This window comes from Balaenoptera ricei, chromosome 20 (genome assembly GCF_028023285.1).
Source record: "Balaenoptera ricei isolate mBalRic1 chromosome 20, mBalRic1.hap2, whole genome shotgun sequence".
NCBI classification, from domain to species: domain Eukaryota; kingdom Metazoa; phylum Chordata; class Mammalia; order Artiodactyla; family Balaenopteridae; genus Balaenoptera; species Balaenoptera ricei.
Genome location: NC_082658.1, coordinates 57,632,454 through 57,654,554, shown reverse-complemented (window position 1 = coordinate 57,654,554; position 22,101 = coordinate 57,632,454). Strand labels below are relative to the sequence as shown.

The following is a 22,101-nucleotide window of genomic DNA, read 5'->3' as shown; positions in this document are numbered from 1 at the left end:
TTTGATTTTTAAAATATTGCATTGAAATATTATTAATCTTATTAATGATCGAGTCTTTTGTTGCCTCCTTAAACTGTGCACTCACTCGCCTCACCCTAGTGCCAGCCTGGGCCAGAGCAGCGTGGTTTATGCCCCAGTATCCTGAGGCGCTATGGAAATAGCTGCATCTGCTGCTATTGACGGAGGGCACCTTCTCTGTGGATCCCGACGCCAGGCTGGGGCAGATCTTAGGGCAGACGCCGGGGTCAGTTCACCGTCATGGCAGGAGCCCAGTTCCTCCCAGGCTAAGGTCTGCCTCAGGAGGCGCCTCAAACTCCCTGTGAATCCACTTCTGCCAAGTCCCCACAGAGTCCTGAATCCCAGAAATGCCACCGCCTGGCCACAAGCCAAAGCCCCTGCTACTGGAGGAGACCCATCTCCAGCCCCCAGACCTGCCTTCTAGAGGGTTCCCTGCCCTCTGCATGGCCTGGCTGAATTCATTCCCTGAGGGAATCAAATGCCTATCACTCCCTCCTGGGCACTGTGTGGGCTCCTGTTTCCTCTCTCCCTCTTGTTTTGGGGCCGGGGGATCTTTTTATTTTCTCTCCCTTAATGAGCTCTATTCTTTATAGCTTCTGGGGACACCTCATGGGCACCCAGGCACCCCCTGCTGAGTACAGTGAAAGCACAGAATGTGAAACAAATTGGCCATTGAACCCGCAGAAATGGCAGCGTCAAAGCACTCAGTCACTCCCTCTAGAACTACCTGGGAGCTCTAAAAATCCCCAGACCCAGGCCACACCCAAAAGCAATTAAATCACACTCTGGGGGCGCAGTCCTTCTCCCCTCTCCCACCTCTCACCCTCCAGGCATCAGGAGTCTGTAAGCCCTCTCAGGTGAGAAGATACCAAGCCCAGGGTGAGAACCCATGCATGGAGCAGGCTGGGCCCCTACTGAGCCTAGGCTGCCACCTACAGGCGAGAGCGCACACTGCTGCCCAGTGGTAAGAGGGCAGATGGGAGGGGCAGACAGACAGCAGAGGCTTTAGGACTGACAGCCCACCTTCTAATGAGTCTCCCCTGCCCCACCAATGAGTCTCCTGTATAAACTTCCCAGAGGCCTCCAGTTCTAGCCCTTGCAGAGGTGTCTCACCTCCAAGAGCCACCATTTTCAGGCGTGGGGCAGCCCCTACAGGTTAGCAACGTGCTTTGACGTGCAGCTGAAACCTGCCTTGAGAACTCTGCTCCCCTGGCCCTGGGTCTGCACCCTGGAGACACACACAGAATAAACCTACCCCCCCCCCCGCCCCCCTGGCTCTTCAGGGGTCGTAACACAGCTGCCAAACTCCTTTGGATCCCTGCCTCTCAAGGTGAAAGAGCCCCATTACTTTTCCTACCCCTCCTTCCTGGCTGTCCTTGTCTGGATTTGCTAGACTGGCAACATCCCTTCATCACGGGACACCCAGAATTCAGTCTAAATTTAAAAATATATATAGAGAAGTAATACATATTCATTATAAAAATATGTTAGGGCTTCCCTGGTGGCGTAGTGGTTGAGAATCTGCCTGCTAACGCATAGGACACGGGTTCGAGCCCTGGTCTGGGAAGATCCCACATGCCGCGGAGCAACTAGGCCCGTGCGCCACAACTACTGAGCCTGCGCGTCTGGAGCCTGTGCTCCGCAACAAGAGAGGCCGCGATAGTGAGAGGCCCGCGCACCGCGATGAAGAGTGGCCCCCGCTCGCCGCAACTGGAGAAAGCCCTCACACAGAAACGAAGACCCAACACAGCCAAAAATAGATAAATAAATAAAGGAGTTCCTTTAAAAAAAAAAAAAGTTAGCTAAACGTAAAATACAAGTGCCCCCAGCCACTCCATTCCCCTGTCATTCCTGTGCTGGGGGCAGGGCGGGGGTTGGGGGTGGGGGGTGGGGGGTGGGGCTACCATTGTTCAGAGGTTGGAAGCACCCATAACGGAAGGTCATATACTTGCAGCAAGAGTGAGACCTCCTCTTTAGCCTCGGTTTATTCATCTGTAACATGTGAATAATTAGAGCACCCCTCCTAGAGATTACAAACTAGTATGACACAAGTAAAGGGCCGAGCACAATGCCTGTAAACACATACTAAGTGTTTACTAAGTGGGAGCTCTTCAGGGCTAACTGAATTATCTCAGACCATTGGTGGAACCAGACAGGCATGAAGTACATTATTTCTCCTGATTATTATACTCACATCACAGCGGGATTGGGTTCATGTAGGTTAGTAAAATAAGTGCCAAAGCCCAAATGCTAAGAGCATCCACTCAGAGGTTGTAAATAAAAGAGGCTCCCAAAGGAATCTTTTTAAGCCAGTGTGCGTTTGATGGCATTTACTGCCAGAGGGCAGTGCTGGGTGACTTATGGAGGGATTGCTTCCTGGTCCGTCAAATGCTAACCCACCAAGCACAGCGGCCTGGGGAGTGCCTGGATTCTGCTTCTCTTGGGTTGAGCCGGCGTGTCCTCTCTGTCCAGGTCTGAGATCAGCAGAGTACCCTGCTATCAGATCATCCAGAGCTGGATGCACCCAGACTCCGTTCTGGTGGCCACCCCGCAATTCAGGGTCACCTCAGTGCTTTCAAGCTTGGATTCTGCTCTTCCCACACTAGGACTTAACACGCACATTTACTTCTCTCCATTTGCTCATCTGCACCCCTGGCAGATCAGTCCTAAATGACAGCATTTCCCACCGAACCTAGCCTGAAGATATTTCTCAGCATCTCATGTCAGAAAGTCGCTACCAACTGCTCAGACTTGACACCTGAGACTCGGGCATTCAGCAGATATTTCCTGAGTCTGCTCTGTGCCAGGCACTCTCCTACTTGTCATCCTTCCCCTGCCCAAGCCAGGCCCAGTGAAAGGTTGGTTTCCCTGACATAGACTGAATTTTCTTGGGTCTCCAGATGCACTGTGACTCAGAACTGCTGTCAGCAAGGGTGCCCCAAACTTCTGGGCTTATCCTGACAATGAGCAAAAGATAAGAAGCCACGAAATCTCAAATTCCTGTGACATACTCCTGGTCAGACTGTCATGCTCCTCTGGTTAAATTCAGAATGGTGACAACTCCCTCCCTGCCACCCTGACTCAAGCCCCAAACAGCCCTGTTAAGAGTCTGACCCAGACCAGAAACAGTGCCCCAAGTTAAACTCCCCCTCCTCATGCCATCCTACTGAAAGATAAAGAAAATACTTATAGAGACTCTACTGCCCAGGACAGTTCAGATGTCAAATATCCTCTCTCCCTGTCAAACATGCAAATGCTCTTGGACTTGGCAGACATGTGCCCCATTGACTTAGGGGCTGCTCTGCCCCACCCTGCCTGGAGGTTTGCGTTCAAGAATGTTTTGATTATGCATGCTCTTAAGGGAAATAAAGGAAGGTGTTCTTTTACAATTAGGCAATTTTAGAGAAAGGGAAGTGGATAAAGTCCTTGACATGAGGGCTACAGGCTATTTGAAGAAAAGGGAGAGGAAAGATACAAGGAATCAAAGGGTTTAACACCGCTGAAACCAGAGAGATCATAAAATACTTGTGGGGGATTTACTGCTAAGGTGGAATTTAGCTGACTGAATGATACAAGATGCTCAAGATAGCAGTGAAAGGAGGGAAGATGTCAGCCTGTTTAATCACTCCAGAAGAAGGAGAGAAACACACCAAAGAGGTTCACACTGGAGTTATGTTATAAGCCCGGGTCAAGAGAAGGCATGAGACTTTGGGTCTCATCTAGTTTTAGGTACTAATGGTCCAACTTTGCAAAAATGGGAGAATCAGAAATGATGGTTAAAACAAGAGTTAAAAGTCACAAGACAAGGTATTCAAGAAGTCGCCTAATGGCCTGGGCAACAGAGAGAGTCATGTACATCTTAATGGACCATGGAATGCAAAGGCAAGCAGCCTCCCTGCCTCGGTATTTCTTGAGATCATCGTAAGCATACTGTCAATAACAATAAGCCTAAATTATCAGGAAAAGGTAAAATACTGTTAACTCTGCTCAGTTTAAGAGGACAGGAACAAAAGACCACATATTATGTGATTTCATTTATGTGAAATGTCCAATAGGCAAATCCATAGAGACAGAACTAGATTAGCAGGAGCTTAATGGGTATGGAGTTTCTTTCTGGGGTGTTGAAATGTTCTAAAATTAGACTGTGGTGATGGTTGCACATCTCTGTGAATATGCTAAATACCACTGAACTTTTAATGTTCAGTGAATGTTGTGGTATGTGAAATGTATCTCAATAAAGCTGTTTAAAAAGAGTATAGGAAGGTATGTAATACAACTTATAAATATTCCATTAATAATTGCTCCAAACTTCAACAATATAAAGGAATTAGAACCGTTTACCAGGAGAATTCACAGTGTGGAAAATTTCATTCTCAGACAATGCTGGAAAAATGAGGTATTTCTATGTAGGCAACAGAATTGAATTCAGTAAAGAGATTGGAGAAAGAAAGTACAAAATATACCCTCTAAGAGGATTAAGACTCTTAGAGGAGGGACTCAGGAGATCATACGATCATTCAGATACAATGTCTTATTTAATGAATAAAGAAGTCTAAAATAGGACAAAATGTTAAAAATAAAAAATGATATCTCTTCCTACCCCAGTTCATCAGTACTCTTCCCTGAAGTAATCACTGCTTCCAGTTTCTTACCTATCCTTCCGTAAATGTTCTATTCATGTGCAAGTACCTACACACACACACACACACCCCACACCACACACGCACACCCTATAGTGCAATTAGACTGTGAGTGCAGGAAGAAAAATGGAAGTTAATTTTAAGAAAGAGCTTCCTTAATACAAGAGCAAGTCCTTAAAGTTACTCTACCATGTCTGTGTGGTGGAAGCACTTGCTTTCATTCAAGCACACTAACAACCAGGGGCGGCCAGTGGTGGAGCCTGACAGATACGTGCCTGAAATCCAGGATTGGCAACTGACCGGCATGTGAGTGACTCTGAGTGACACTCACACAGCTCATCAAACTGAAACCGAGCAGGACCCTGCGGGGCCTTCCCAGGGACAGACTCCCCCATGTCCCCCACCTCTTGTTTGTAGAAAAGCTTTAGCCTCCTAGACCTTCCCTGACTCTGAAAGAATAAATTTAATCAGAGAAGTGAAAAGAGCAGAAACAAAGGAAAGCAGTCAAGCAAGACAAAACAATAATAGTTTAGCCATATAACAAAGCCAAGGACCTTTAGTTCCTCCTCAAGGGCTGTAGATAACATCCTGAGCCGTGTCCCTGAGCTGTTTTGCAGATACTGAAACCCCCACCAGGTGGAAGAAGTTCACCGCGTGCCGACCACCAGCACGTAGACCCCAGACCGGCTGCAACCAGAAGACTGAGATTCCCAAAACATCTTCCTGTTACCTCATCATCAACCAATGAGAGAATTATGCACAAGCCGGTCACACACCTGCAACCCTCTCCCCCACACTGTCTTTAAAAACCCTTCCGTGAAAGCCTTCGGGGAGCTCGGGTCTTTTGAGCGTGAGCTGCCCATTCTCCTTGCTCGGCACCCTGCACTTTCCTTCAGCACAACCCAGTGTCAGTAGACTGGCTTTGCTGCACGTCAGGAGAGCAGACCCAAGTTCTTTTCAGTAACAGGATCAAAGGCAAACAAACATGTGTAAACATACCCAGAGTTCAGTTTGGACCTGCAGCAGCATGTTTCATACTTTTCTCTAGAAAATTCCAGCACCTATGAACACAAATACATCTTTGTTCTTCTGGAAGCTTCCAAATTATACTATTGGTGGTGGGAGAGGGAGGTGGCATGTAGGGGACCATGGCTGACACACATGTATGGAAGCTCACATTTGTGTGAGAAAAATGAAGCCTTGGCATGAGGCACAGGGAAGGTGGCTAATTCTGCATATTGAGGCCAAATGGTGGTACTACAGCAATCAAGAACATCACAGCAACATGACTATTGGGTACATTTGTAGGGAAAAGGCAAAATGATCAGAAAGCTCAGTGTAAAGGCTGGCCTACAATCAACTATCACCTGAAATATTGGTCTAGCAGGTAATATGTAGCTTAGCACAGTAACAAGGCTATTGCCTTATAATATGGCATCAAGATACAAGGAGGACAGGCCAGGTTGCAAAGTTCCCTTGAAGACTCTTCACCCTTAAAAGTATTTTTAGTCGTGGTAATTGTAGGAGGTGGATGAAGCACTGCAGTCCTCAAACTAAGACAGCTCTCAAAACGTAAGGTCAGCAGATGCCACCCCTGTAAATCAAGCCTGCGAGAAGGATGGGATTAGCTGTCTCAGGACAGCTTTCCAGAAGTAACCTGTCTTGCAGAGTGATCTGAGCAACCTTACTGAGGAGATTAGAGAGCCTGTCCCAAGTATGTCATGAGCAAGCAGCCCAACTCAACGCAAAACAATCCGACCCTTGGGAGATGGTGTTGTGGTAACGAACGAGTGTAAACGGCAGGGTGGGGGGTCTGCATGAGTATTCGAAAAGGCAAAATAGAAGAAGAAAACCTATCAGTGTGTCACCAGCAGGTCCAACAGGCACTCTGATTCTGGATGATTGATCCTGACCCTTTACATAAAAATAGCCTTAAAGAAATGGAGGCCAGGCCATTGGATCATCAGAACTGGATAGAAAAGGCACATAAGAAGGTCCAACTTTTGTTCTGTGCTCACCAAGTAACCTTCTGATCCCATTCACCAGGAAGAGACCACACTGGGACCAAGACTGGTTCCACTTCTTGGATCCAGGAGAGATCCCTTGAGAAACTGATAAACTGGAATTCTGGTACAAAAATCATCTCTTGTGAGTTTGGTTACTCATCTCTGACCATGTGATTAATCCTAGATGCCCTGATAAAGTCACGTTCCTGAACTTCGATTTGTCACTCCTTCATACAACATCTACTAACCACCTCCTCCACACCAACTGCTGTGGTAGGAACTGGTGAAACCCAGAGAAAGGAAAGAAAAGAAAGCAGCATTGCCCTGCTCTCAGGGACCTTCCAGCCCAGTGGTGACCCAGGCCTGGACAGCGGTTAAAAATCACTCTTGTTGTGGCTGAGCCTGAGGGGACAATGAGCGCCCTCTACTGTTACTGAATCAGCACTTACTCTGCATTTATTTTCTATCCATGGGATCAGAAAATCAATTAATCCTAGACCTGGGAGGAACCTCATACATCATCATATCTAGTGGGTCTCAGTCTTGCCTGCCTACAACTACCTGGAGAACCTCATAGACAACACTGAGCTAGAGATGTTAACTGAGTGGGTCTGGAGAGGACGCCAGGATCAGTGCTCAAAAAATCTGCCCAGGTATTTGTAATGAGGTGGATGGAGTTAGAGTCTGTCATACAGAGTGAAGTAAGTCAGAAAGAGAAAAACAAATACAGTATGCTAACACATATATACGGAATCTAAGGGAAAAAAAAAAAAAAGGCCATGAAGAACCTAGTGGCAAGACGGGAATAAAGACACAGACCTACTAGAGAATGGACTTGAGGATATGGGGAAGGGGTGGGGTGAGATGTGACAGAGTGAGAGAGTGTCATGGACATATATACACTACCAAATGTAAAATAGATAGCTAGTGGGAAGCAGCCGCATAGCACAGGGAGATCAGCTTGGTGCTTTGTGACCACCTAGAGGGGTGGGATGGGGAGGGTGGGAGGGAGGGAGATGCAAGAGGGAAGAGATATGGGAACATATTGTATAAGTATAACTGATTAACTTTGTTATAAAGCAGAAGCTAACACACCATTGTAAGGCAATTATACTTCAATAAAGATGTTTAAAAAAAAAAAAAAAAATCTGCCCAGGGGTTTCAAAGGTAAAGACCGGGCTGAGAATCACTAATTAGTCCAACCCCCATATTTTCCTGCTGGGTAAAAAGAGACTCAAAGAACTGAAGAGACAGGCCCAAATCAACATGCACACGAGTGTGATGCCCATGGAAATTCAGGGGCTTATAGCCCTTACTCCAGACTATTATTTGGCCAGGCGATGTCTCTTAAATCTAGTTACCTGTGTATGCTCTGCACAGTATTTGCGACAGACACGTGCACTTTTATGTACTTAATATTTTTCTTTAAAACTAACGATTTTTAAATTTAAATGCTTATTTTAGCCTTGTCCTCAGCAATAAAATTTGTGAAATATGCCTGGAAATTAATAATTATAATGCAACATATTTAGCTATAGGCCACCTGAGTCCATGCTGCAGCACACCTAGGGCAGGTGGCACTCTTTGGGACCCAGAGGGCTGAGGTATTGGCGGCACTGGGAAGCCTCGGGAAGGTCTGGAACAGGTGCTGTACACCTTCACAGCAGGTGCTCACACGGGATGGGGGCTGAAGAAACCTCAGGTGAGCAAAGGTACCAGGCAGCAGCTGGTCCTCGTGGGTCTGTCAGCCCTTGGTGCACTCAGATTGGGAGGCCTGATTCATGACAAGGTTGGTATGAGGCAGGAAGGGGGCAACGACCAGAGGATTTATTTTACCTCTCCTGGAAAGGCCACAGGTCACTTGGAACAAACAGGCTATTAAAATGAAGCTGCCTATCCATCACCTGGAATCTGCTGATGCCCACACTCTGAAAATGATCTAGAAGGAGGGGAAAATACCATCATGGGATGCCAGTCAAGTAACAGCACAGGGCCATCCTTCAGTCTGGTTCATAACAACTCAGGATTTTAAATTCATCATCCTACTTACCAAGACTTATCTTCTTTTTGAATAAGCTCATTGATCTTGGTGTCTTGTTTAATATATTCCAAATTGATGTGCAATAGTCTGGGAGAAAAGAAAGAAAAAGTAACTTATTCACCAGTCTCCTCTTTAGTTCAGCTTCAGGATGAGTTAGTTATTTGAGGTTTTTGTTTTTCATTTTGGGGGGTTTTGTTGGCCACATGGCTTGTGGGATCTTAGCTACCTGACCAGGGATTGAACCCAGGCCCTCGGCAGTGAGACAGCGTGGAGTCCTAACCACTGGACCACCAGGGAATTCCCAGTTCTTTGAGTTCTGACTGACATATTGTTCATAATCAGGACTTTGATATAGAGGTTTCCCAGTTTTCAAATTTGGGAGAAAAGTGGTGAATGGAAGTGGAGAATTCATCCTCAGCTGAGATGAGATGACCCAGAATCATTATTAAAACCAACCTTCCAGAAGAAAACCTAAGACTTTGCACATTTCTCTCTTTGTCTCTCCCTCTTAAATTCTGAAAGGCGTTTCAAGGACCCATCGGTTCCACTGCTAGGACAACCCAGGGATGCACTCTGCTTCAAGTGCACAAGAAGACACAGACAAGGATGTTCATTGCAGCATTTTTTACAATGGGAAAAATCAGAAATGTCTTGAATCAATAAGAAAATGGACAAATAAATTGCAGTAGTCATACAATGGAATAGCTATACAGCAATGAAAGTGAAGGAACCATATATTAACTTGGACAAATCTGAAAAAAAAAGTTGATGAAAAACAGCAGAAAGTAATTATGTATACAGCACCAAAATATTTTGGTTTAATTTTAAAATATAAAATAATGGTGCATATTGTTTATGGATACACACATAAAATAAAAGTTTAAAACACTGGACAGGAAGATACAGACCAACTTCAGGGAAATAGCTGCTGCTGAGATGAAGGCAGGGGATAAATAACTGTAGTATTTTTTTATTATTATTACTGTAATTTTTTTTTGGCTGCATTGGGTCTTCGTTGCTGTGCACAGGCTTTCTCTAATTGTGGCGAGCAGGGGCTACTCTTCACTATGGTGCGCGTGCTTCTCATTGCGGTGGCTTCTCTTGCTGCGGGGCACGGTCTCTAGGTGTGCGGGCTTCAGTAGTTGCAGCACACGGGCTCAGTAATTGTGGCTCTCGGGCTCTAGAGCGCAGGCTCAGTAGTTGTGGTACACGGGCTTAGCTGCTCCACGGCATGTGGGACCTTCCCAGACCAGGGATCTAACTTGTGTCCCCGGCACTGGCAGGCAGATTCCCAACCACTACACCAGCAGGGAAGTCCCCACTGTAATTATTTTTAAGGATCTGAAGCAAATATGGAAAGATATTTGTTAAATCTAAATGATGGATCATGGATATTTGTTATTTTCCAGACTTTTCTGTCAGCTTGAAACTTCATAGTTGAAAAAAAGTTATTTAAGCTATTGAAGCTCTGAAGTAAATGCACATATATGAATTCATACAGTGAACATCTGCTCATGAAAGAAAGGCCTATATGGCCCATAGAAGGGACAAATGCCAAACTCAACTTTGGCAGGGGGGCTGACATATAAAATTGGCAGAAAGGGGCCTCCCTGGTGGCGCAGTGGTTAAGGATCCGCCTGCCAATGCAGGGGACACGAGTTCGAGCCCTGGTCCGGGAAGATCCCACATGCCGCGGAGCAACTAAGCCCGTGCGCCACAACTACTGAACCTGCGCTCTAGAGCCCGAGAGCCACAACTGCTGAGCCCACATGCCACAACTACTGAAGCCCCCACACGTAGATCCCGTGCTCCGCAACGAGAGAAGCCAACGCAATGAGAAGCCCGCGCACCACAACAAAGAGTAGCCCCTGCTTGCCGCAACTAAAGAAAGCCCGCGCGCAGCAACGAAGACTCAACGCAGCCAAAAATAAATAAAGTAAATAAATTTATAAAAAAAAAAAATTGGCCGAAAGGATTTGCTAAATAGTTAAGAAAATACCATTTAATTAACAAAATGTTATACAGTTAAAAAGAGTGAGTGAATTAAAAGGTTTTCACTTAATGAAGCAGGCTTTTTAAAAAAAAACACATGGCAAAATTTTAAAAATTATTTTGAGTTTACTTTAAAAAAAAATGACAAGGGCTTCCCTGGTGGCGCAGTGGTTGAGAGTCTGCCTGCCAATGCGGGAGACGCGGGTTCGAGCCCTGGTCTGGGAAGATCCCACATGCCGCGGAGCAACTGGGCCTGTGAGCCACAACTACTGAGCCTGCGCGTCTGGAGCCTGTGCTCCACAGCAAGAGAGGCCGCGATAGTGAGAGGCCCGCGCACCGCGATGAAGAGTGGCCCCCGCTTGCCACAACTAGAGAAAGCCCTCGCACAGAAACGAAGACCCAACACAGCCAAAAATAAATAAATAAAAATAAAAAATGACTAATACTCTTAAAAAAAAAATGACAAAAGTAATATACACTCATTTTAACAGGTCGACCGATATAGAGACAGTTTAAAAAGTTGGTAAGTCCCATCTCTTTTTCCAATTCCACCTCCGTCTCACACATTAACCAAGGTTAAAATTTTGATTTATCGCCCCTTTCTCTATAAAATCTTACAAATTATTTTGTGAATTTTTTCAAACCAATTCAACGTTTATAATGGGAAATAATTAATTTTTATCACTGCCAATGCCATCCATAATCATTTTAGAAGAATACAGGAAGTGCAAAAGACCAGAAATGAGGTAAAATAAAAACATTGAAATGGGTGTGCATTTTAACTCACTGCTTGAAAAAATCTTAATACATCTTTAAATTCTGAATCAAAGGTTTAGGACAAACTCCACTTGCCAGCTCAAAGATGGCCAGCTTCGTTTACAATAGTCGCTTGCCATGAGGGGGACCTTAATGATGACGGCCAGAGTGGTTTCCACTACAGGCGTGATTTGGGTTGGTAAACCACCAATCATACCCTCAGGTTCAAGGCAGGGCACCACCCTTGTCCCCCGAAGTCCAGCAGGGGGTGTGGTAAGAGGACGTTTCACTCTCCTCCCCAAGGCTGCTTGACCGCCATGGCTCAGCTGGCCCTGCTTCCCTCCTTCCTCGCTCCCACCCTCTTGCCACTGCCCTTCTTTCTCCTCTGTCCTCCTCTCCACCAGCTCCCTTGCCCTACTCCTTCCCTTTCTCCAACTGCCCAAGTGCCCATGTCACTCACGTCTTGGGTAACTGGAGCCCTTCAGCTGTCTAGGTCCCTGTTTGGAAGGACATCTCAGCGTTGCCCGGGGCTCCGGGGGCAGCCAACTTCCCACAAAGTTTCATGTCAGTGCAGGAGGCTGACTTAGATTTCCTTATAAGAACTTTACAAGAGCAATTAAAATAAGTTATCTTAGGTGCTGGAAAAAACTCTGCAGAATTGCCCCAGTCCATTTCTGAGCCTTCTATTTCAAAATAAAACTTTCCCCTTTCACAGTTTGGGGGCCTCATCATGGAGTCCTGGAGGATATGCAGGAAAAAGCTTCAAGGAAAAGATTCAAAGGTACAATTCTCTCTCCAAGAAGAGGAAGGCCCAAAGACACTGTGAGATGGTAGACACAGATTTAGGAAACAGGGGAAAAGTATGGACATTTTAGGTAAGAACAATCATTAACCTCTGTTGGTGATGAGCTTCAGAGATTGGGGGTGGGACTTGCCTGGGTAAGTGGAAGGTCCTTTCTCTTCTCTCTCTTTCCTTCCTTCCATAATATCTTTCTTTCTTTTCTACTTCTACTCAATCTTAAATGTTCTTCTCCAAAACGGGTTATCTGAAAATAGACTGGCATCACCAGCCTTGCCCCAAATGACTGGAATAGGCTTTCCTGGGACAATTTCTGGGGTAAAAAGTCAACAACTCCCATAGAAGGTATAACACCAAGAGTGAACCCTAAAGTAAACTATGGAATCTGGGTTATAATGACATGTCACTGTAGGTTCACTGACTGTCACAAAGGTACCCTCTAGTGGGGCGGCTGTGTGTGTTTGAGGGGTAGGGAGTATATGGGCATTCTCTGTGCTTTCTGCCCAATTTGCTATGAACATAAAATTGCTCCAAAAAAAAGTCTATTAAAAAATTGTTTAAGGTAACAATCACTGCCAGGAAGCAGAAACGCATCCCGTACCCCACTGTACAACACAGCTGATTAAACAAACAAAGAAGAAAGGGGAGAGAAACAAGGGTTTTCAAGAGAGTCCCCAGGGTCTAATATCCGCAGGCACCTAGTTATCGTGTAGGGTCAAGGAGCCGTGGAGGGAGGACACATTCCCTTGCTTGGTGCCAGGCACCCTTGGCATTATCATTTTACACAGGGAGAGGCAAGAATGTCTTCATAATCCAAGGCTTGGGCTCCCCCTCCTTGATCCCCACAGGGAGAGAAATCTGAGGACACAATGAGCCTGCTCAGTGTCGTCCTGACACTGCAAGTCTGGCTGAGAGATGGGGCCGAAGCTGTAAATCCCCGTGGGGTTCTTCTCAGAAACCAAGTGGTGGGGTCATCTAACTTCAATTGATCTACCCGACCCCAGGCTTCTGTACTGACCCGATCAAGGAAACGTTATCATCAATCATGTGTTACTCACCAGGTAGTATATTAATCTTGGATTATCATGAACTCAACATTTGCTGAGTACACACAGTGCCCCAGTCAATGACATTTGTTGATCGTGTCACATATATTCTCTAACTCGCTCCTTATGTTCCTTGTTAAGAAGGTGCTTCTCTTACCCCTCTTTTACAGATAATGAAACTGAGGTTTAGGGAGCGTTAACAGTTTTCTAAAACCACAGTTATAGTGAGTTTTGGAGCCAAGAAGAAAAAAAACTCGTCTGACACACACCAAAGCCCATGCTCTTACCTCTTCAATCCTGCTCTCGGGGTCTCAGTAATATTATGGGTAAAAATGTGTGGGAGATCCCTTCAGGTTTTACTAGCAGTTTACCTGTTTCATAGTGTCCAGAACTGGACTAAGTGAAGACCCTTTGTCTTTCGCCTCTACATGGTAGATCCAGTGCTACCATGTTTCTGTCTAAGGTCAAACTGTACCCCAGGCATTGTCCTCTTAGACAGTAATTGTGAGGTGGTAAAAGGGACCCTGCCATTCTATCCTGTCTCTTCTTCCCACCCTCATCAGTTATATATTAGTATACATACAATATGAAACTCTGACCACTATACCAGGTCAGTGTTGGACCTGACATTTCAAGTTGAATGGTGAAAACAACTAGGTTGTGGGCTGAGAAATACTCAGCCCAGGTCATCTGTTGCTGTGCAAAAATAAAGCTGAGCCCTGAGTTTAGCTTGGCTCGTGAATCACAGGATAGGCTGTGAGCCTACAGATGGCCTCTGCACTTGTATTCAGGTCTGGCCGGCCATCGGCAGTGGTAGTAGCAGCAGAATGGGTTTGCAAACAGGATTGGGCTAAGAATTTTTTCTAAAAAATATCACTCCAAAGGTACCTACTTTTGCTGTTTAGAAAACATTTGACCCCTTGGTAGGGTGAACTGGTGTGTCTTCATACATTGGAGGAAGAGCATCAAAGTGCTTCACCCACTTCCCTATTTGAACAAGTGGCCACTATTTCTACTATTTTATAATCCTATACAATAATACTGAAAAGTAGAACACTGAAAGAATAAATTACACTTAGCATTTCAAAGATGTTTAGAGTAGTTTACACTCCTTACCCTTATACCGAATGCTGACGTAGGCCTATAGTTTCAACTGTTGTGGTTGCTACTGTTGTTTGAGAGAGAAGGTATCAGGGAGGCTCATTATTAACAAAGCTTTTGATTATATTCTTTATTAGACCAGATGCTCTTGGAAACTGATCTTACTACAGTATTGCTTCTATGAACAGATGGTCTCCTCAATATGCTAAAAACAACACTCCACTAGGGAATACTTTGAATGACTGTAGCAGAGGCTTCTCCTTGAGAGAATGCAAGACAAGGGCCAGAAAGGAGCCTTGGAATGACTACAACAATAAACTGAGCAGCATGGAAGGTAAGAGTGCCCTGCTAACATGATGGAATGCTTTATCCACATTCCAAAATCTTAAAAGAGGTGCCAGCTTTGGAATCCTACAGGGGCGAGTGCAGGGACTGGTCACAGCACATTCCCACTGCCACTGGGGTAAAACTTCATATATGGTGACTTCTGGCTGCGCACCGGCTGAGCCATACTGTAGGAATCGCCTGAATTTACTGAGCAGCTTCCAAAAGTCCCAAACATTTGGTAGATGAGATCTCACTCATGTGGACAATGTTCCTCCAAAAAGGAAGTAAGTGCCCTGTTCTTATTTCATTGAGTGCACAGTGACACTAAACCACCCAGACATCTTTAGCTAAAGAGAGATGGCTCAGCACGGACCCACATTTAGGAGTGAAGGAGATCTTTGGTCCATTCTGGCTTTGATGCAAAGTTGCCATCAGACCAGAGATAAGTCATTCAGTTACTCAATGAGCAGCCATCCATTCCTCCATCAGTTTGAGTGTGTGGTATGTGCCAATCACTGTCCTGGTCATGGAAAGTGAGACAGGTGTGGAATCTACCCTCATGGAGATGACAGTCTAGCAGCTGATTGCCTTACTATGTGCTAGATGTTGTAGGGAAATGCAGTCCTCTTATAAAAGTCCTTTTTTTAAAAGGAAGCCTATGATCACCCACATGCTAAGCTCCTTCCTGCCACAAGGCCTTGGTACCTACTGTTCCTTCAACCTAACACTCTTTCTCTGGTTCTTGCATGGCTGGTACCTTTGATCATGCAGACTTCAACTCAAATGCTTTCTCCTCACAGAAACCCTTCCAAGCATCTTACTGAACAACACACATTTGTCAAGCAGCAGCTACAACACAACAAACATTCCACAGAGAAGCCCCTTGTGAGTAGAAAAGAGGAAGTTTTGTAAACACTCAAAGGAGAATGAGAATGGTCATCTGGGTTCATCTGCAAACGCTCCCTGAAAAACTTAGATTGGGATCTGGGTCACGATGAGTAAAGAAAAGATAGACGTGTCTATCTGGGGCCATATGAGGGAGGGTCAGAAGGGCATGAGCAAAGACTCAGAAGCAGGAAGGGGTTTTTTAAAGAGTGGCTGGCTGCGCTCTAGAGCCCACGAGCCACAACTACTGAAGCCCATGCTCCGCAACAAGAGAAGCCACTGCAATGAGAAGCCCACGCACCGCAATGAAGCGTAGCCCCTGCTCACTGCAACTAGAGAAAGCCCGCGCGCAGCAACGAAGACCCAATGCAGCCAAAAATAAAGTAAATTTAAAAAAGAAAAAGAAAAACAAACAAACAAACTAACTCACTCATATTAAAAGAGATCAGGGGCTTCCCTGGTGGTGCAGTGGTTGAGAATCTGCCTGCCAATGCAGGGGACATGGGTTCGAGCCGTGGTCTGGGAAGATCCCACATGCCGTGAAGCGACTAGGCCCGTGAGCCACAACTACTGAGCCTGCATGTCCGGAGCCTGTGCTCCGCAACAAGAGAGGCCGTGATAGTGAGAGGCCCGCGCACTGCGATGAAGAGTGGCCCCCGCTTGCCACAACTAGAGAAAGCCCTCACACAGAAACGAAGACCCAACACAGCCAAAAATAAATAAATAAATAAATAAATAAATAAATAAATAAATAATAATTAAAAAAAAAAAAAGAAAAGAAAAAGAGATCAGATTTGTGGTTCCCAGAGGCAGAGGTTGGAGGAAGGGGCAATTGGATGAAGGCAGTCAAAAGGCACAAACTTCCAGGTATAAGATAAATAAGTACTAGAGATGTAAAGTACAACATGATAAATATAATTCATGCTGCTGTATGTTATATATGAAAGTTGTTAAGAGAGTAAATCCTAAGAGTTCTCCACAAGAAAAAGAATTTCTTTCTGTTTATTTCATTTTGCATCTATATGAGATGTTGTTCACTAAACTTATTGTGATAATCACTTCATGATGTATATACATCAAATCATTATGCTGTACTCCTTAAACTTATACAGTACTGTATGTCAATTATATCTCAATAAAAGTGAAAGAAAAAATAAAGCAAAAAAAAAAAAAAAAGAGTGGCTGGACCCAAGAGTTCATGGAAGCAAGCAGCGAGCCTGAGAAGACAGGTCAGACCAGCCCATGGAGAGGCTTCAATGCCAGGTGCAGAAAACATTCTCCAAGAGGAGAAGGGACTCAAGAATATTCAGCTGCATCCCTACTGAATAAAGCCCACAGTGCATTGCTGTTGTTGTTGTTGTCGTTTTAAAGGAGTGACCTTTAAAAAGTCACATTCCTTAGAGAAGTCTACACAGTGTTTAGGCCTCTCGTTTCCTACTTAGAATGCAAGTAAATCAATGAGAAGCTAAGGAAAGGAAGAATAAATCCAGCCACAGCCGGCTTCTCCAGGGCTCTCCCAAACCTGCTGCAGTGTGTGGAGCGGTAGGGATCTGCGCTGGGCAAAGAGAATGTTCAAAGTGCTTCCCCAGAGAACCCATGTGGAAGGCATTCATGGTAAAGGCACATTTAGGGTCAGACTCAGTACATAAGGACTCTAAACCTACCAGCAGCTCCTGGACTTAACAAGAAGTAGGAGACCAGGGAGCTTTCTTATCTGAGAACTGACTCTGCCATTTAACACAGTTTAAAGGACACTAAAACAAGGGCAAATAAAAACCTTCCTTCTGAGAGGAACCAAGATGGCAGAGTAGAAGGATGTGCTCTCACTCCCTCTTGTGAGAACACCAGAATCACAACTAGCTGCTGGACAATCAACGACAGGAAGACACTGGAACTCACCAAAAAAGATAACCCACATACAAAGACAAAGGAGAAGCCACAATGAGACGGTAGGAGGGGCGCAATCACAGTAAAATCAAATCCCATAACCGCTGGGTGGGTGACTCACAGATTGGAGAACACTTACACCACAGAAGTCCACCACTGGAGTGAAGGTTCTGAGATCCACGTCAGGCTTCCCAACCTGGGGATCCAGCAACGGGAGGAGGAATTCCTAGAGAATCAGACATAGAAGCCTAGTGGGAATTGACTGCAGGACATCGACACGACTGGGAGAAACAGAGACTCCACTCTTGGAGGGCACACACAAAGTAGTGTGCGCACCGGGACCCAGGGGAAGGAGCAGTGACCCCAGGGGAGACTGAACCAGACGTACCTGCTAGTGTTGGAGGGTCTCCTGCAGAGGCGGGGGCGGGGGGGCTGTGGCTCACCGTGGGGACAAGGACACTGAAAGCAGAAGTTCTGGGAAGTACTCCTTGGCACAAGCCCTCCCAGAGTCTGTCATTAGCCCCACCAAAGAGCCCAGGTACGTTCCAGTGTTGGGTTGCCTCAGGCCAAACAACCAACAGGGAGGGAACCCAGCCCCACCCATCAACAGTCAAGTGGATTGAGGTTTTACTGAGCTCTGCCCACCAGAGCAACAGCCAGCTCTACCCACCACCAGTCCCGCCCATCAAGCCTCTTAGATAGCCTCATCCACCAGAGGGCAGAGAGCAGAAGCAAGAAGAACTACAATCCTGCAGCCTGTGGAACAAAACCACAGTCACAGAAAGATAGAGAAGATGAAAAGGCAGAGGGCTATGTACCAGATGAAGGAACAAGATAAAACCCCAGAAAAACAACTGAGTGAAGTGGAGATAGGCAACCTTCCAGAAAAAGAATTCAGAATAATGATAGTGAAGATGATCCAGGACCTCGGAAAAAGAATGGAGGCAAAGATCGAGAAGATGCAAGAAATGTTTAATAAAGACCTAGAAGAATTAAAGAACAAACAAACAGAGATGAACAATACAATAACTGAAATGAAAACTACACTAGAAGGAATCAATAGCAGAATAATTGAGGCAGAAGAACAGATAAGTGACCTAGAAGACGGAATGGTGGAATTCACTGCTGCGGAACAGAATAAAGAAAAAAGAATGAGAAGAAATGAAGACAGCCTAAGAGACCTTTGGGACAACATTAAATGCAACAACATTCGCATTATAGGGGTCCCAGAAGGAGAAGAGAGAGAGAAGGGACCAGAGAAAATATCTGAAGAGATTATAGTCGAAAACTTCCCTAACATGGGAAAGGAAATAGCCACCCAAGTCCAGGAAGAGCAGAGAGTCCCATACAGGATAAACCCAAGGAGCAACATGCCAAGACACATAGTAATCAAATTGGCAAAAATTAAAGACAAAGAAAAATTATTGAAAGCAGCAAGGGAAAAATGACAAATAACATACAAGGGAACTCCCATAAGGTTAACAGCTGATTTCTCAGCAGAAACTCTGCAAGCCAGAAGGGAGTGGCATGATATACTTAAAGTGATGAAAGGGAAGAACCTACAACCAAGATTACTCTACCTGGCAAGGATCTCATTCAGATTCGATGGAGAAATCAAAAGCTTTACAGACAAGCAAAAGCTAAGAGAATTCAGCACCATCAAACCAGCTCTACAACAAATGCTAAAGGAACTTCTCTAAGTGGGAAACACAAGAGAAGAAAAGGACCTACAAAAACAAACCCAAAACAATTAAGAAAATGGTCATAGGAACATACATATCGATAATTACCTTACACATGAATGGATTAAATGCTCCAACCAAAAGACACAGGCTTGCTGAATGGATACAAAAACAAGACCCATATATATGCTGTCTACAAGAGACCCACTTCAGACCTAGGGACACATACAGACTGAAAGTGAGGGGATGGAGAAAGATATTTCATGCAAATGGAAATCAAAAGAAAGCTGGAGTAGCAATACTCATATCAGATAAAATAGACTTTAAAATAAAGAATGTTACAAGAGACAAGGAAGGACACTACATAATGATCAAGGGATCAATCCAAGAAGAAGATATAAGAATTATAAATATATATGCACCCAATATAGGAGCACCTCAATACATAAGGCAACTGCTAACAGCTATAAAAGAGGAAATCGACAGTAACACAAAAATAGTGGGGGAGTTTAACACCTCACTTACACCAATGGACAGATCATCCAAACAGAAAATTATTAAGGAAACAGAAGCTTTAAATGATACAATAGACCAGATAGATTTAATTGATTTTTATAGGACATTCCATCCAAAAACAGCAGATTACACTTTCTTCTCAAGTGCGCACGGAACATTCTGCAGGATAGATCACATCTTGGGTCACAAATCAAGCCTCAGTAAATTTAAGAAAATTGAGATCATATCAAGCATCTTTTCTGACCACAATACTATGAGATTAGAAATCAATTACAGGGAAAAAAATGTAAAAAACACAAACACATGGAGGCTAAACAATACGTTACTAAATAACCGAGATCACTGAAGAAATCAAAGAGGAAATCAAAAAATACCTAGAGACAAATGACAAGGAAAACACGACTATTCAAAACCTATGGGATGCAGCAAAAGCAGTTCTAAGAGGGAAGTTTATAGCAATACAAGCCTACCTCAAGAAACAAGAAAAATCTCAAATAAACAATCTAACCTTACACCTAAAGGAACTAGAGAAAGAAGAACAAACAAAACCCAAAGTTAGCAGAAGGAAAGAAATCATAAAGATCATAGCAGAAATAAATGAAATAGAAACAAAGAAAACAATAGCAAAGATCAATAAAACTAAAAGCTGGTTCTTTGAGAAGATAAACAAAATTGATAAACCATTAGCCAGACTCATCAAGAAAAAGAGGGAGAGGACTCAAATCAATAAAATTAGAAATGAAAAAGGAGAAGTTACAACAGACACTGCAGAAATACAAAGCATCCTAAGAGACTACCTCAAACAACTCTATGACAATAAAATGGACAACCTGGAAGAAATGGACAAATTCTTAGAAAGGTATAACCTTCCAAGACTGAACCAGGAAGAAATAGAAAATATGAACAGACCAATCACAAGTAATGAAATTGAAACTGTGATTAAAAATCTTCCAACAAACAAAAGTCCAGGACCAGATGGCTTCACAGGTGAATTCTATCAAACATTTAGAGAAGAGCTAACACCCATCCTTCTCAAACTCTTCCAAAAAATTGCAGAGGAAGGAACACTCCCAAACTCATTTTATGAGGCCACCATCACCCGGATACCAAAACCAGACAAAGATACTACAAAAAAAGAAAATTACAGACCAATATCACTGATGAATATAGACGCAAAAATCCTCAACAAAATACTAGCAAACAGAATCCAACAACACATTAAAAGGATCATACACCATGATCAAGTGGGATTTATCCCAGGAATGCAAGGATTCTTCAATATATGCAAATCAATCAATGTGATACACCATATTAACAAATTGAAGAATAAAAACTATATGACCATCTCAATAGATGCAGAAAAATCTTTTGACAAAATTCAACACCGTGTTATGATAAAAACTCTCCAGAAAGTGGGCACAGAGGGAACCTACCTCAACATAATAAAGGCCATATACGACAAACCCACAGCAAACATCATTCTCAATGGTGAAAAACTGAAAGCATTTCCTCTAAGATCAGGAACGAGACAAGGATGTCCACTCTCACCACTATTATTCAACATAGTTTTGGAAGTCCTAGCCACGGCAATCAGAGAAGAAAAAAAAATAAAACGAATCCAGATTGGAAAAGAAGAAGTAAAACTGTCACTGTTTGCAGATGACATGATACTATATGTAGAGAGTCCTAAAGATGCCACCAGAAAACTACTAGAGCTAATCAATGAATTTGGTAAAGTTGCAGGATACAAAATTAATGCACAGAAATCTCTTGCATTCCTATACACTAATGATGAAAAATCTGAAAGAGAAATTAAGGATACACTCCCATTTACCATTGCAACAAAAACAGTAAAATACCTAGGAATAAACCTACCTAGGGAAACAAAAGACCTGTATGCAGAAAACTATAAGACACTGATGAAAGAAATTAAAGATGATACCAACAGATGGAGAGTTATATCATGTTCTTGGACTGGAAGAATCAATATTGTGAAAATGACTATACTACCCAAAGCAATCTACAGATTCAATGCAATCCCTATCAAATTACCAATGGCATTTTTTATGGAACTAGAACAAATCATCTTAAAATTTGTATGGAGACAGAAAAGACCCCGAATAGCCAAAGCAGTCTTGAGGGGAAAAAAACAGAGCTGGAGGAATCAGACTCCCTGACTTCAGACTATACTACAAAGCTACAGTAATCAGTACAATATGGTACTGGCACAGAAACAGAAACATAGATCAATGGGACAAGATAGAAAGCCCAGAGATAAACCCACACACCTATGGTCAACTAATCTATGACAAAGGAGGCAAAGATAAACAATGGAGAAAAGACAGTCTCCTCAATAAGTGGTGCTGGGAAAACTGGACAGCTACATGTAAAAGAATGAAATTAGA

At 44.0% G+C, this 22,101-nt stretch overlaps 1 protein-coding gene across 4 annotated transcripts in view; it reads right to left on the bottom strand.

Annotated features, from left to right (window-relative positions):
- Nucleotides 1-22,101, bottom strand: part of LOC132355247 (uncharacterized) — a 296,430-nt gene that overhangs the window by 11,755 nt on the left and 262,574 nt on the right. For all 4 annotated transcript variants that reach the window (XM_059907486.1, XM_059907488.1, XM_059907487.1 and 1 more), the window contains one exon: nucleotides 8,715-8,792. In XM_059907486.1, coding sequence (XP_059763469.1) covers nucleotides 8,715-8,792 — 78 coding nt within the window. The remainder of the gene's footprint in view (nucleotides 1-8,714; nucleotides 8,793-22,101) is intronic.